This window comes from Podarcis cretensis, assembly GCF_951804945.1.
Source record: "Podarcis cretensis genome assembly, chromosome: 8".
Lineage (NCBI taxonomy): Eukaryota > Metazoa > Chordata > Lepidosauria > Squamata > Lacertidae > Podarcis > Podarcis cretensis.
In genome coordinates this window covers 16,693,666-16,709,953 of record NC_137177.1, presented here as the reverse complement: position 1 = coordinate 16,709,953, position 16,288 = coordinate 16,693,666, and the positions used below count along the sequence as shown (strand labels likewise).

Below are 16,288 nucleotides of genomic sequence, written 5' to 3'. Positions count from 1 at the left end.
TGCAGCTGCTTCAGCCCAAAAGCACATTCTAAAAGTTACTTTCGATTTCCCCAGCATAGCCATAGCCGCTGCCTGTTCCCGGCAAACGGACATAGAAGTTCAAAGTCCAGCCATAAAGCCATTAATTAGATGCTGGCAGGCTGCCCGGAGCAGTAGCACATACCTCATCAATCATCTTGACGCGCAGATACCGTCCGATCCGTCCCTTTGCATTCCGATCCTATTGCCGGCATCAGATGACTGCGTCTTTCTGGGCCCATAACCATAATGTTGATTTGTAGCAGTGTCCGTGCACAGCGGAATGATGAGGAATACGTGCTCATACTCTATATTGCTTTATTTACATTTCAAAGCTGGTAGATTACAGAAAAACATCTTTACTCTGCCGGAGCAGAAAAAAGCATCCTCTCTCCTCTGAAGCACGGAGAGAATCACACTGAACTGCAAAGAACAGTGAAAAACAGGAAACCAGTGTACGTCACATCCAGCCTCCCCTTTCCCGTGGGAAACACAACAGCAATGCTGTCTGTGGAATGTAAACATTGTCTTGTGACAAGCCTTTCGCTGCACAGTGAAGAGAGCAGAAACCAACATTCTTCAGAGAGTGATTACTACTTTCTTCACCATTCCACATACTGTACACACACACACAGAGAGAGAGAGAGAATATGTCTGGAACTTTCTGGACTGGAATTGCCTTAAAAAGTCACCAGCAAAGAGAAAGAATTCAAGATGGTATATAAAGATGTTTTTGGTGTCTGCTTCTGCAAGAGAAGATCTCATTTACTACCTATGTTTACTATAGTGGAACGCAATGGGTTGCATCTAACATTAGACCTATTCAAACTAAACCCACTGAAATTAATGGTAATATTAATTTCAACGGTTCTACTCTGAGTAGAGCGTGGTGGACTGCAACCCAAAATGTTGGAATTTCTTATTATTCTGTAGGTGCCTGTTCAGAATCTAAGCCAGAAGGCAAATATATGCAAAAGAGGGGAATTCCTACTATAATAATCTTTCCTTCCCTGTCAACAACCAAACAAAAGCTGATGAAAAAAACACACGATGGTCTGAAGGGCAGATCCTGTTCTCCACAAGGACATTCCTGATATCATTTAGAACTTTGCACGGTAAGGGTTCCAAATCATGTGTGGTGGGGCCTATGTCTATAGAACACGCCTTCTGCTTAGAGAACTTCACCCCAGTGCTGATAAGGTGGAGTTGAGCCAATTATGATGCAGCAAAGGAGGCACAGCCAGTGAGCACCATTCGCACTTCCTGCCTCACAGAGGAGAGGCAAATGCCTGAACACCTGTGATGCTGTTGCAGTTTGATAGCTTTATTGTGCATTTCCTAATTTGTTTGTACTATTAATTCCTGATAGGTGTCAGCAGCCCCGATAACCTCACTCAAGGAGGAAGGGTGCATTCATCATGGGTTTATGTAGTCAGCACTTTTTTTACAAGAGGCTCAGAATAATATGATTCAGCATAGTCCATGCAATGATCAGATAGTTTTTTAATAGGCATTTAATAATTTCCATAGTGAATGAATAACGCGTCAGGGCTGCATGATGGACACACTGGCAGAAGCACAGGTGTTTCTGCACAGCCCCGATCTCACCATCACCCAACCTGGCCATAGCCCCATCTAGGTGAACACACTGGTGGAGGAACGGGGGTGGGGCAGGTGGGGTGCACTGCCTCCAGCACCATCGGGAAAGGGGGGTACCATCGCAGCCATCTCCCCAGACACACGCTATGCAACCCCCACCGTGCCGGGCACCATGCCCCCGGATTCATGCCATGCCCCTGCGGGTCACGTACTACGCCCCTGGAACCACGCCCCTGTGTGTGGCATGACAAACCCATGCGAGCAATGTGCCACTCGCCTGGGACGTGTGCCATGCTCCTGCCTGCTCTCCGCCCCCGGTGCCGGAGCATGCAGCTTCGCCACTGGTGAACCTGAGAGGGTATCAAGGCAGCTCTGTCCCATCACAACAGCCACTCCTGGTCTGCTACACACACACACACACACCCATGACTAGCTCTGTAGTTTCGGCTGTCAGGAGGAGGGCAACAGCAGCAGGAACAACAGCAAGCGGGAGAAGTCAGTCTAAGAAAGGGGGGCAACTGCAGGCATCATGCCCAAGGCCCCGAAACCAAAGCCAGCTTGCGCCTAATGCATCTCCAAACACCCAGCCGACTGGCTCACCAGAGAGAGGCATCACAATAGAGGGCATCACATCAGAATAGGAGTTCATGCTCATCAGCTTTTTTCAACAGAAGCTTAGGAGTGCTTAGGAGTGACAGCCACTACTGGCATGTGGATGCTAAAGCACACCTGCTGAGGACTTCCGCTGCCACTGGCCCCATGTGCTATTTGGCCAAGCTCAGCCCCCTCGGCTGCCACCACTTTTCAGGGCTGTGTGTGCCTGCTTATCTCGCTTGAGATTTGTAGAGGGGCTCGTCCTTCTGTCAGCTTCCTTAGTGCTCATTTGAATGACGCTTGCATACACAGTCCTTCCCATGCCCAGCAATGGAGAAAGGAGGAGCTAAATATCCGGGCACTTTGGACATGGTAAAAATAAACCTTCTTTATTTATTTATACCCCACCTTTTCCCCTAACAGGACTCAAGGCTGAACACAGCACCAGGACCAGATTTAGGTTTGATGAGGCCCGAAACTACTGAAGGTAATGGGGCGCTTTATATGTCCAGCTGTCATAGAATCATAGAATCATAGAGTTGGAAGAGACCACAAGGGCCATTGAGTCCAACCCCCTGCCAAGCAGGAAACACCATCAGAGCACTCCTGACATATGGTTGTCAAGCCTCTGCTTAAAGACCTCCAAAGAAGGAGACTCCACCACACACCTTGGCAGCAAATTCCACTGTCGAACAGCTCTTACTGTCAGGAAGTTCTTCCTAATGTTTAGGTGGAATCTTTTTTCTTGTAGTTTGGAACCATTGCTCCGTGTCCGCTTCTCTGGAGCAGCAGAAAACAACCTTTCTCCCTCCTCTATGTGACATCCTTTTATATATTTGAACATGGCTATCATATCACCCCTTAACCTCCTCTTCTCCAGGCTAAACATGCCCAGCTCCCTTAGCCGTTCCTCATAAGGCATCGTTTCCAGGCCTTGGACCATTTTGGTTGCCCTCCTCTGGACACGTTCCAGTTTGTCAGTGTCCTTCTTGAACTGTGGTGCCCAGAACTGGACACAGTACTCCAGGTGAGGTCTGACCAGAGCAGAATACAGTGGCACTATTACTTCCCTTGATCTAGATGCAATACTCCTATTGATGCAGCCCAGAATTTCATTGGCTTTTTAGCTGCCGCGTCACACTGTTGGCTCATGTCAAGTTTGTAGTCAACCAAGACTCCTAGATCCTTTTCACATGTACTGCTCTCAAGCCAGGTGTCACCCATCTTGTATTTGTGCCTCTCATTTTTTTTGCCCAAGTGCAATACTTTACATTTCTCCCTATTAAAATTCATCTTGTTTGTTTTGGCCCAGTTCTCTAATCTGTCAAGGTCGTTTTGAAGTGTGATCTGGGGTGTTAGCCACCCCTCCCAGTTTGGTGTCATCTGCAAATTTGATCAGGATGCCCTTGAGTCCATCATCCAAGTCGTTGATAAAGATGTTGAATAAGACGGGGCCCAAGACAGAACCCTGTGGCACCCCACTAGTCACTCTTCTCCAGGATGAAGAGGAACCATTGATGAGCACCCTTTGGGTTCGGTCAGTCAGCCAGTTACAAATCCACTGAGTGGTAGCATAGTCAAGACCGCATTTTACCAGCTTCTTTACAAGAATATCATGGGGCACCTTGTCAAATGCCTTGCTGAAATCAAGGTAGGCTACATCCACTGTGTTCCCTTCTTTTGTCAATAACAAATTGTCACTGTTTTTTGTGTGTTGAATATATGCTATATGGTAATTTATAAAGCCATTTGCACATAACAAAATATGTATTTTATCAAAGTAATTGTTGAACTGAAATACAATTAAGAAGAAATATATTAATAATGAAATACAATAGTGAATAATACATCTAGAGTTTTTTCCCCCTTTAATTTTTTGGAGGGGCTCCAAGAGAGTGGGGGTCGTAAGCTATAGCATGTTTAGCTTATATGTAAATCTGGCACTGCACAGCACACTTCTTGAAGGAAAAGATGGGGAGGCAAAGAGGTTGGAGGGGATGAAATGAGGAGGCAATGCCAGTAAATGTGTATTGTGTGTGGCATTTGCATCAGAAACAACAAAAGAATGTAGTGGATGCTTACTGCTCAGTTCCATGTTAATTGCTTTCAGAAAAAATATCCATTTGCAATCCTATCAACCCAGAAATGGTGGGAGTAAATTTATGAAATTTGAGGCGGTATACAGCTATATGATTCTTCCCAACTGTTTTAATGGGTAAACAGAAGCATGGAGAAGTAGTGTTGTTCTCAAATGAGGGCTATCATTGTGCCACACCACAATGACTGGCATGAATGGAATTTAGCATGACATGGCTGTTCATTGGTTAAAAAGACTAACCAATTCATTATGGCATAATTTAAAGCACCAGTGGAGGGGTGGTCCACTGTGGTGGGCTGTAGTCATCAGGTGCTGGTAATTTCAAGTACATGTACCTCCTTTAATCATTGACAGAAGTGGAATATTTGTTGAAAGGGTGGCAACAACCACACAATCTGAGAACCTGGCTGCAATATCAGCCCAGCTCTAGGTCAAAGTAAGTCAGACTGAATTTTGAGTCCATGGCTTCCGTTTCTCCATATGTACTCCCTCCCCACTAAATCGCAGAGGCAGCCAAAGTGATTTATCACTGGCATGCATCTCTGTGTACCTTGCCTTTACTCCTTGAAAGGTGAGCCATGCCTGACCTCTCTTGCAGCGCTGTGATCCCACAAGCTCCCAGAGACTCACCTAGGGAACTGGGCTTCTCTGATGCATGTTTTTGTCCTCTGCTGGTTTCATGCAGGAATGGTACTATTCCTGACAAGGAAAGGTAAGAGCAGGTGGGAGCTGGTGTTATTAGAATCATAGAATTGTAGCATTGGAAGGGACCAGTCTAGCTCTCTGAAATGCAGTGATCTTTTGCCCAAGGTGGGGCTCAAAACCATGACCCTGAGATCATGAGTCTCATGCTGTAACAACAGAGCTATCTCTAAATCATGCATCATTCAGGGATTCAGATTAATGCATATTAACATTCTGAAAGCTTCCTTGTGCTAAACAAAATGTGTTCCAAATCTGAAGGCAAGGCTACTGACGGCTACTTAGCCATGATGGCTATATTTGACTTTTTCTTTGATTTTTTTTAAAAGCAATTTTCTGCTTCAAATGAGAATATCCTAAAACCTCAAGAACAAGGTCCTTCCTCATTTTTATAAATAAAAAAAATAAAAAAATGATCCTACCCCCCACCCAACGTCAATAATTATTGTTACTTATCGCAGGAATTGTGAACGAAATTACCTCAACTAGCCTTTTTAAAATTATCTGTGTGTCTGATTTTCATTCATTTGCATTAGCTGCATCGTTTTCTTTTTTATTTCTTTAGATTACTATGTAATTGAATTATATGTTCTTGATTAAATAAGTCAAAAGAAATATATACAACTCCTAAACCAATGGTGGGTAACCAGCAGCACATGGACTTTCTAATTAGGTTTAGCAGGACTCTCCATTGGCCTATGAGGTCATCTTCACCTGCCCCATATAGCTCATCAGCTGTAGGGTAGGTAAAGATGCAGCAAAGAGGGCTGCTGAAGAGCGATTTCCTTTGACGGTGTTGCACGACAACATAATGATGGCAGATGACTGACAGGTAGGCAGCCTCACCGCCTGTCAAAATTGTTTCATGGGCAGTGGGGAAGGTAAGGATCTGGCCCACTGGCAAGATCCAGTTCTCCATCCCTGTCCAACATGATACAAAAGGTGCTGGCTAGGGCAGATGGGAATTGTAGCCTAAAACTACAATTGGTAGGTTGGTGACTTGTGCTTGTATCAGGTAGACAATTGTGAGAATGGAATGCCTTTCTTCCAGCTCTTACTTGGGTTTTCACTTACAGCAGCCTTTCTCAAACTTGGTTCCCCAGATCTTGTTGGATTACAACTCCCATCATTCCTGACCACTGGTCCTGGGAGCTAGGGATGATGGGAATTGTTGTCCAACAACATATGGGGACCCAAGTTTGAGAAAGGCTTACTTACAGCAAGGATGGGGAGCCCAGGACTCTCCTGGTGTTTTTTAGACTCCAGCTCCCATCAGTCTCAGTAAGCACAAGGAATAGTCAGGAATGTTGGGAGTTGGAGTCCTCTACCACCCACCCATCCAATGAGTATTGTGTTGGCTCTTAGGGTTAAAAGATGCCCTCCAGGGGTCCTGGCCACAGTGAATATGCCGTTTGTCTGCTTTTACTTGCTCCTGCTTTAGGGGGATGTCTGCCATGTGAGTCATGTTCAGCTTCTGGGGAGAGTTGTAGTGGCAGTAAGATCATTTGCCCTGGTGGGCTCAACAAATGTGGCACAGCACAAACCGTGAACACAACAGGTGAGTTTCATAAGATGTCACACACCCACCGGTCACAGCAAATAGGGTGGATGGCAGGAATGAGGCAAGGCTATAGTTTTCTTTTCCATGGACTGGGTGGTCTTACTGACCAGGCCCAAGCAGATTTACTCAGAAGTCAACTATATTGAGTTTACCGAGGCCACATGAACACCATACATGCTATGATAACCACTTTAAACTGTCAGTTTTCCTCCAAGAATTCTGGGAGCTTTGAGTTTGTCAAAGGGGCTGAGAGTGTTGTTAGGAGTCTCCTATTCCCTTCACAAAGCTACAATTTCCAGAGTGGTTTAACAGTCAAACCTTCTTCATAGGTAACTTTGGGAATTGTAGCTCTGTGAAGGGGAAGGGTGTGTTTGTCTCCCGACAGCTCTCAGCCTTAACATACTACAGCTCCCAGAATTCTTTGACTCTTCAGAGTTTTTTCATAGTTCTTTACATGTATGGGGTGAATGGGACTTGGGTCAACGTCCACACCATACATTAAAAGCACCATGATACCACTTTCAATTGTCCTGGTTTCTCTCAAAGAATCCTGGGAACTCTTGCTGATTGAGGGTGCTGAGGGGGTGCTTATGTTGGAGTTTGGTAAATATATTACAGCAGTATGCAGAAAGAAATAGGCTGGTAAGACTGCTGGTTGAACAGATAAAGAAAACATAAGGCTTATTACTCGTAGCAACCAAAGACATTGAGTTAAGATTTTACCTGTTGCCAAGATGGAGCCAAGAAGTTAACACCAGCACATGGAAACTCACAATGAATGAACTTGGAGAAGGGTAGGAAGGAAGTAAAGACCTGAAGGAAGGGATCTCTTTTACCAGAAAGCAGTTACTAAAAGAGAATGAATCAGGGAGGAGGAAGACCAGACTGCCTTTCTGTCTGCCACCCCCAACTGGATCAAGTTACTTGTTGCAGCCATTGTTGCCTTAATCTCAACAGTTTGTGGACTTACATTCCTCTCACAGAGCTGCAATTCTCAGAGTGGTTTAACAATCAATCTCTCTTCCCAGGACATGCTGGGACATGTAGTTCTGTGGTAGGGATAGGGGTCTCTTAACAATTCCCAGCACCCTTAAACAAACTACAGTTCCCAGAATTCTATGGTGGAAGCCATGGCTTTGAAGGTATATTCCAAAATGTCGCATACATCTTCTCTCCAGGTCAGTATAATTTGGATTACAGGGCTAATCATTTACGCCAGGGACCTCTCTTCTGATTAAAACTTTATCTTCCTTGATCCCAACAGGACCAAGGACTATTCACAAGTTTTGCTTCCTCCCCAGCGACTGCATCTACAAAGGCCCTTCCACATTTAATGTTGGCAAGTCAGGAATTGTATCAAGCAGGCTTTTCTGCTGCAACGAGGATGAGTGCAATCATTACTTTCCTGATGGTAAGTCGCTGATGTATCCCTTTGTCTTTGCCCATTCTATCATTCCACATTCTATGGTGTCATTTTTTTAAAAAAAAACACCAGCTTCCTACTTGGGCTGGGGAAGAGTGATTTGCAAAATGGATGTCGGTTCTATCACCGAGCCACTTCCTTACTTGTGTGTGTTTGTTTTAACAAGGCCCAGAGAGCACTGTTGAAGAGCTGGTCACTGAATCATAGGACCATAGGAAGGTGTCTTCTGCTGAGTCTGACCATACTCAACTGTCTAAAATATTGCCCACCCAACTCAATATTGTCTAAAATGACTGGCATTGCAGGGGGTTGGACTAGATGATCCTCGGGGCACCTTCCAGCTCTATAGTTCTATGATTCTATGAATCAGGTGTCTGGATAGACTTTCCAAATGCAGGAAAGTTTTGAGCAGGCATCAAGAGCAAAATATCGAGGGCCTCTTCCTGAATGCCCAAAGGCAGGGATTTCCAAAGTGCAGGTGTTGCCGCACGGAAGATACCATTCTTCCCAAATGCAAATAGATATTATATGGCAATTGTAAAAGTACAAGTTTTGCATATCAAAGTGCTCCGATAGGTACATTAGCATTTTCCCGACTGAATTCTCCAGTACTACGAGAATATCAAGGCAAAGCAACCAAAGGCTGTTGTATTGTAACAACTTAGTGGACTTAGAGAAAACCTGGCTTGCACTTACTAGCCACTGAGCTCTATGGGAGAAGGTGGATTTGTGATTTCCACCCTTGTGTTTAGAGCTCTCTTCTTCCTTCCTCCCAAATCTGGACTGTCTTTTCTTTCTCCCAGTCCCACCCATAAGCACTACATTCAATGGAATAACGTGCCCAGCCTGCTTTGGTCTGGAGAATTATACATGCAACGAAGAAGTGATTGCCAAATGTACTGGAGACCAGGACTATTGCCTTGACATGTCTGGGACTGCAAGGACAGGTAAGTAACCACATAAATGGCTCTGCTGGATTGGACCGGAGACCCAGCCATTCCAGAATTCACAGAGGTGAACCAGATGCCTACAGGAAGCCTACAAGGGGTGCATGAGTACAATAGCTCTGTCCCACTTGTGCTCCGCAGTAGCTGATATTCAGTTACAGAAGTTATTAGAGATATCATGACTAGCAGCCATTGACAGCCACATCCTCCTGTCCAAACCCCCTTTTAAAGCTCTCCAAGTTAGCAACCATCAGCATATCTTGTTCAGCTTTATAGTTCAGTTTAGGGACTGTATGACAAAGTACTCCCTTATGCTGCCCTGAACTTCTCATCATCCAACTTCATTGGAACACATACACAAACATGCATACTGGTTTTCAGTGGATTTACTCTGAGTATGGCTTACTCTAATCTAACTATGTAAAGTACACACACACACACACACACACACACACACACACACACACACACTTTCTTGAATATATATATTTGTATAAGACTGTTGTCAAGGTGTAATTCACATGACCGCAGACAGATGGCACTAACCCTGTGAATGACACCATGATGACAGTTAGGAGGAGGCAATGGCAAGGATTGGAGGAGGAAAGGAGGCTCAAAGCTGAGGCAGAGGAGGAAGGATGGATAGCAAGATGATGATGAGGTTGAGGAGGAGAGACAACAACAAAAGGATTTTTTTTCATTCTGGGAAAACCTGACTTCCTATGACAGCATGGGAAAAATCTGTTAACATATGTCTCCCACTGGGATTCATTTTTCTAGAATATGAATTAGGGTAGACTTACTGTATAGAATTTTGCTTTTCATGAGATAATTGACCCAAGAGAATCTTGTTCCATTTCCCCCAGTCTTTTTAATTTTTAAAAAAGTCTAATTTGCAAAATGGTGCGATGTTGAAATACAGTCATCACACCATGTCATCCTTTTATGCGTGCACTATGATTTCATAACTTCCAAAGAATGAAGGGGGAAAATTAGAAGCTTCCATATAAAAATTAGCAGTTAAGTTTCCCTCTCAGAAAAATTCTGAAACTCCCGAATCCACCCTGATTCCTCCCTTTTTCTCCAAGTTGCCTTGGAAACAACAACAACAACAACTATTTATACCTTGCCCACCTGGCTGGGTTTCCCTAGCCACCATTTCAGAAATATGGAACTGCAAAATCTGGAAACCAGTTAAGATGGATTCAATTTCTAGCCTAAATGCTGACTGTCCTTTCCTTCTGTTCCCTCTGCAGGTCCACCAATGGCTATCAAGGGCTGTGTAAACAAGGTTGTCTGTGATGATTTTAAAAAAGGGATGGTATTTTTTGCTGGGGTTCATGTACATGGAGAAGGTACTTGCCTTCCCATGAAGACCATCTCTGGAAAGGCTGACTACACTCCAGAGTTGTTTGCACTTTCTCTCCCAGTTCTTGCTTGCCTTCTTCATGTGAAGATCCTTCCTTGATTTTCTTCTGGCACAAAGACCAAGAGATCCTGCCTGAGCCCTTCCTCCTTGCTTACTTGCTTTGTGGCCCTTAGTGGCCCTTTATAGGCCTTGGGCTTTGCAGTGAATGAAGAGCTCAAATTGCCCAAGATACACTAGTGTCTATTTTTTTATGTTCCGCCATGACCTCCAGCAGTAGCAGAGCATGGTGGCACTCAAGTGATGTCATCAAGCAGCGACCAGCTGATAATACTGGTAGGTGACAAATAAAATACATCAGCTGTAGCTGAAGAGTATTGGCACTGAAATCCTGCTTTTGGATGATGATGATGAGTGCTGTCTATTATGGGCTAACAGACTGGGTGGGTACGCTGGGTGCAGCCAGGATTGCTTATCCTGTTTTAGATCAGGTTTTAGGCCAAGCACTGCTTCACGCAGCAGATCGTTAAGCTATGGAACTCACTTCCACAGGGAAAAAAACAATGACTTTAAAAGAGGATTAAACAAATTAATGGAGGAGAAGGCTATTGATGGCTACTAGCCATGGTGGCTTTGCTCTTCCTTCATGGTAAGAGGCAGCAATACTTCTGAATACCAGTTGCTGGAAAAACCACAGGAGGGGAGAGTTGTCTTGTGTTCGAATCCTGCTTGTGGGTTTCACACAGGCATCGGTTGGCCACTGTGAGAACAGGATGCTGGATTAGGTGAGGCATTGGCATGATCCAGCAGGCTCTTTTTATGTCCTTAGGTTCCAGAGGAAAGCTCTGACAAATGGTGTAGGAGCTAAGACAAAAAGCAGGACCATAGACAGCTCCAAGTGGAGCTAGGGAAATTACAAGCTGGATTCCATAGGCGTGCATTGGCTCTGTGTGAAATAATAATAATAATGATAATAATGATAATGATAATAATAATAATTTATACCCCGCCCTCCCCAGCCAAGACCGGGCTGAGGTCAGCTAACACCCAATATAAAAACAAATTGATTGAAATACAACTTAAAAACAAGATTAACATACAACATTAAAACATTAAAATATAGCCTCATTTCAATGGAAACTCAAATCAAAAACTTTTTTGGGGATGAAAACATCAAGTCTTCACCAAGGCTAACTTTCCAGACTGGTCCTACATGGGCCAGAAAAAAGTCAGGGAAGTCCCCAAATAAGAGTTCCAACACAGGAGGGGAAAGGAAAAAAGAAAGGGAATCAAATTGATTCCAAGCCGAAGGCCAGGCAGAACAACTGAATGGTGGTGTGTGTGTGTATTACTTGATCAAATAAAATCACAATGTCAGCAAAGTCCTTTGAGTTGCAGTGATTAACCACCCCCCGCAAAGCTTCATGCTACACTACTCAAAAGAAGTCCCAGAATTTTTTGTTGCAGTGGTTATTAAAATCGAATGGAAGCTGACTATAAGAGAAATGCCCCGATGCAACTTGAGTGAAGAGAGAGAGGTGGAGATAAAGCATTTTGATAGACAGGTCTAGCTTTCAATGAGAAAGAATTATTTTATCAAGGTTCTCCAGTCACTGTGCTTTGGGGAAACAGCGCAGTCGGTAGATCCTGAGACTCTTAATCTCAGTGTCGTAGGTTTGTGCCCCATGTTGGGCAAAAGATTCCTGCATTGCAGGGGTTGGACTAGATGACCCTCGTGGTCCCTTCCAGGTCTTCAACTCTATGATTCTGTGTTCATGGAAATAGTTGGTTTGGTGGGTTCATTCATTGCTCCTTTTCAAAATCTGTCTCTTGGGAGCAGCATATTTAGAAGAATGCTGGACTAGTTCGAAACCCTCCACCCCACCCTTTCCGATCCATTTCTGATGATCAAAAAGCAATACAGTGGGACCTCAGGTTAAGAACTTAATTCATTCTGGAGGTCCATTCTTAACCTGAAACTGTTCTTAACCTAAGGTACCACTTTAGCTAATGGAACCTCCCGCTGCTGCTGCACGATTTCTGTTCCCATCCTGAAGCAAAGTTCTTAACCCAAGGTATTATTTCTGGGTTAGCAGAGTCTGTAACCTGAAGCATCCGTAACCTGAAGCATCTGTAACCCGAGGTACCACTGTAGCCTGCATTCATTATTGTATTTTCATCATGCCACCCACATCTTTCTTGTTTTCCCCCCAGTTAGCATTTGTTTGTGCCAGGTTTTAGAGTTAGCATGTTAAGCAGATTGTTATAAGAATGTAAGATGAGCCTGCTTGGATCAGGCAAAAGGCTCATTTTGTCTAGACTCCTGCTCTCACCGTGGCCAACCAGATTCCTGTGGAAAGCTTGCAAGGACAGCCTGAGTGCAACAGCACTCTTCGCTCCTTTTCAGCAACTGGTATTCAGAGGCATACCGTTCTGGCAGTGTGCACAGCCATTGTGACTTGAAGCCACTGAGAGCCTTATTGCCAATTGTCAGGGAACTGCCATCGGAGCCAGAGGGAGAGGGAGGGCTCCAGAGGGATTACGGAGAGTGTCCCAGGCGGGAGAGAAGCAGCCCATCTATTGGGGAGGGAAATCAGTGTAGCACCAGTGGAGAAGGGGGGCAGATGGGGGAATCGGCGAGGTGGCTTCATGACTCCTCGCCGGAGACCAGTGGGGAGAGCACGGGTCCTCCGCTGCCCACACCCTCCCTGCGCAGAAGGCTTCCACGCAGGGAAAGTAGGCGGAGACTAGGCGTCAAAGAGCTTCTTTGCTGGAAGAAGTTCAAGAAACGCCCACTGACAGATTCTGCCAGCGACTGAGACAGCCACGGGTGAGTGGCTGTCCGGACAGAATAGGGTTCACCCAGGTAACTCAGCCAGGTGTGGCGACGACTTACGCACGAGCAACCCCTAGAACCATTACACCCATGAATTCATCTGATCCTTCCAAAGTCCTCTAAGTTGGTGCTACATCTTGTGGGAGCAAATTCTATAGTTTAAATACGTGCCATGAGAAGAAGGACTTTATTTTGTCTGCCTTGCATCTGCCAACATTCAGCTTTATTTGATGGCCTATTCTGAGTAAGTGGGGTCTGTTGGGTTTCAGAACTTACTGGGTTAATTTTTGTTCTGAGTGTGCCTCCCATTCTCTGACGTTTCGGAAGAAGGAGGGAGGAGCTCTACTTGTTGTTCTCTCTGTGTCTCTGAGAGAGACGGACGGAAGCCATGAATGCTAGCAGTCCAGGAGAATTTGGGAAATGCTGAGCTGTAAATATTTGCTGCAATAAAGAACTGATGAAATTTGGACACACACAGGTGCGTCGTGTGTTTGTCTGGATCTGAAGCAGACTGCGACAGTTTTGATCCGCTGTGTTTTTTACTCTGCTAGACGAAACCGGAGAAGAAAAAGGTCTGCGCAGCTTGGCTGGGAGCGTGCCGGACCACTGGGGCTAATTGGGGCCATAAAGCAATTAGATGGCCAGTGCAATTAAGATCTTATCAGATCTTCACAGGTTATGGGGGACCTAATTACCGCTAATAAAACTGTTGCTAAGAGTCTGCCGGTGAGCTTTGAAGTCTTGAAGTCAGCTTGGCAATAGCTGGAAGACGCTGCTGAAGCAGAGTGGAGGTCTGCGTTCTGTGTTTTGCCTGATGCAGAGAGGCAAGAGTTGCTGAGGCAGAGAGCTGGAAAAGCAGCTGAGGAATCGGGTGCCGGAGGGCTGACTGGTGAAACGTGAGTACAGCTGGGCCCCGGGAAAGAGGAGAGAATGGCAGACAGCCAGGTCTTTGAGGACGTTCCGCTTGAGAAGCTCACTTTAAGAAGTTGGGCAACCTGGTCCAGAAGAGTAAGGGGTTGGTTTCTGGTTACTGGGCTTTGGCATGTAAGCCAGAGAGAACCATGTCCCCTGAATCCAGGTCCTGAAGGGACAGACATTACAGGCTTTGAGGCTGCGTTGCCTGAAGAAGGCCAGCAGAGAATGCAAAGAGAGCTTGCTATGCTAAAGGCATGTGTACATGCATCGCTTTTGCCCAGTTTGGAGGGCGTAAAGTCAGCAAGGGCTGCCTGGGAGGTGCTGAGAAGTTTGTGTGAAACTGCAGCAGGAGGCAAGAGCCCTGGAGGAGTCATGCAGAGCCTGGAGATGGCTGTAGCCCCAGTCCCTGAGGTGCAAGTCGGGGGGGCTGAGAAATCCAAAGGCAAGTTTCAAAAGTTTTCCACTGTGAGTGCTGAAGTGGAACGCAGTTTCAGCGAGGGCAGGGCTGGCACAGAGGGCTCTTCCGGAAGAAGGGGGGCCAGGCCAGCTGAAAGGAGCCCTGGGCAGTGTTTTTCCACTGGGGATTGTCGTCGTCAGCCAAAGTCTGGGAAGCGGCGTAGAGCTAGGCGCTTCAAGGTCGGCCACCTGGACAAAGTGAAGATAAGGCCTAAAGAGTCGCGTGGGAACGCAGAGGCCAGGCCGGTCTCCATGGCAACGGAGGAGGCTACTTCTACGGAAGCTGCCAAGGTCCTGAGCAAGGGGGAGTTGGTTGCCAAGACAACCAGACAGAACTGCTGCAAAAGCCCAAAGACAGGGGGCAGCGGGACGTTTGTTGCCAGTATGGCTTTGTTTGAAGACAGCTCTGAGAGACACACTGATTTTCGTTTTTTAATCGACTCAGGAGCTAACTGCCACCTGATCCCAGAGACCCCTGCAGTCGAGATGTGGAATTGCAAGGCAATTCCGGCTGGAAAAACTGTTCAGTTTGCAAATGGGACAAAGAAAAATGTGAATAAAATTGTAAGTGTGTTGTTTTCTGTTTTGCAGGAGCAGATGGAAGTTTGCATTGTGCCGGGAGTGCAACACTGTATTTTATCTGTGCCTTATTTGTTGAATAAGGGGTTTAAGGTTTGCTTTGAACACGATGTTTGTACAATCTCCAAAGGAGGGAAGCAACTGGTCAGAGTTGCAAAGGGGCAGAATGATCTCTTCATTCTTAAAACGTCCCTGGAGGGTGAGGGGAAGGTTGAGAAAGCACAAGCCCTGCGTGCTACAGTTCCCACTCATGTTTCATGTTCTTGTGTGTGGCATAGGAAGACAGCGCATGCTTGTCTTGAAGAACTACAGGTGCTACCTGAGGTTTCCAAAGGCTGTAGAATTGAAGAATGTGCAAGAGTCCTAGATTGTCAGGCTTGCAGACAGGCAAAGGTAAGAGGGTGCAGTTACCCCAGGGTGGAGAGGGTAACCACAAAACCTTTTGATCTTGTGCACATAGATCTGTTGGGTCCCATGAAGGAACCAAGTTTGGGAGGGGCCAGGTTTCTGCTGACACTGCAGGATGATTTTTCGCAGAACACCTGGACACATGGTCTCAAATCCAAGGAAGATGCAGCACAGCTGATTAGTCGTTGGATTGAAGAGGTGGAACTAATGTTCTCCACGAAGGTCAGGGAAATTGCTAGTGACAGAGGTTCACAGTTTACTGGGTCTGCTTTGCAGAAGTTCTTTCACAAGAAAGGGATAAGTCACACAGTGACTTCTCCTCAACAGAGGGGGGTGGCAGAGCTCAGAAGTGAGGCTCTGGTTAAGGCTGCACAGGTGATGCTGTCAGATTCTGGGTTACCTCCAAAGTTTTGGATGGAGGCAGTTAAATATGTGAGCTTCACCTGGAATAGGTCCTACAATTCAGTGGTAGGAGACACACCGTTTTTCATGCTTCACGGGAGGAAGCCACAGGTTCACTTCCTCCGTGAGTTCGGATCAACGGCCTCGCTGCCAGTGCCTGAAGCTTTGCGAGGGCCAGGTGAACCCAAGTTCCAGAAAATGATCTTCTGTGGGTATGAGCCAACGGCTCGTGCATGGAGGTTTGCGTATCCGTCAGGTGATCAGAGTAAGCTGCTGATCAGTAAACACGCTGAGTTCTGTAAGCAGGAGGAAAGGTCAAAGACCCCTGCCAGATGCGATATTCTTTCAGAATGTCTTTCTGATTCAGAGCAGGAAGGTTCTGAT

General features: G+C 45.8%; 1 protein-coding gene across 2 annotated transcripts; it reads left to right on the top strand.

The window, feature by feature from the left end:
- The first annotated feature begins 2,287 nt into the window (after positions 1-2,287).
- LOC307223339 (phospholipase A2 inhibitor and Ly6/PLAUR domain-containing protein-like) lies at positions 2,288-10,697 on the top strand. 2 transcript variants are annotated; one of them, XM_079989287.1, is made up of 6 exons: positions 2,288-2,583; positions 4,908-5,021; positions 6,453-6,569; positions 7,837-7,983; positions 8,799-8,942; positions 10,199-10,697. In XM_079989287.1, exons 2-6 carry the CDS (start codon positions 4,961-4,963, stop codon positions 10,408-10,410), a joined length of 681 nt encoding a protein of 226 aa, XP_079845413.1. In that variant the 5' UTR covers positions 2,288-2,583; positions 4,908-4,960; the 3' UTR covers positions 10,411-10,697. The 2 variants fall into 2 exon arrangements, with proteins under 2 accessions (XP_079845413.1, XP_079845414.1); XM_079989288.1 differs by lacking the exon at positions 6,453-6,569.
- Positions 10,698-16,288: the final 5,591 nt, after the last annotated feature.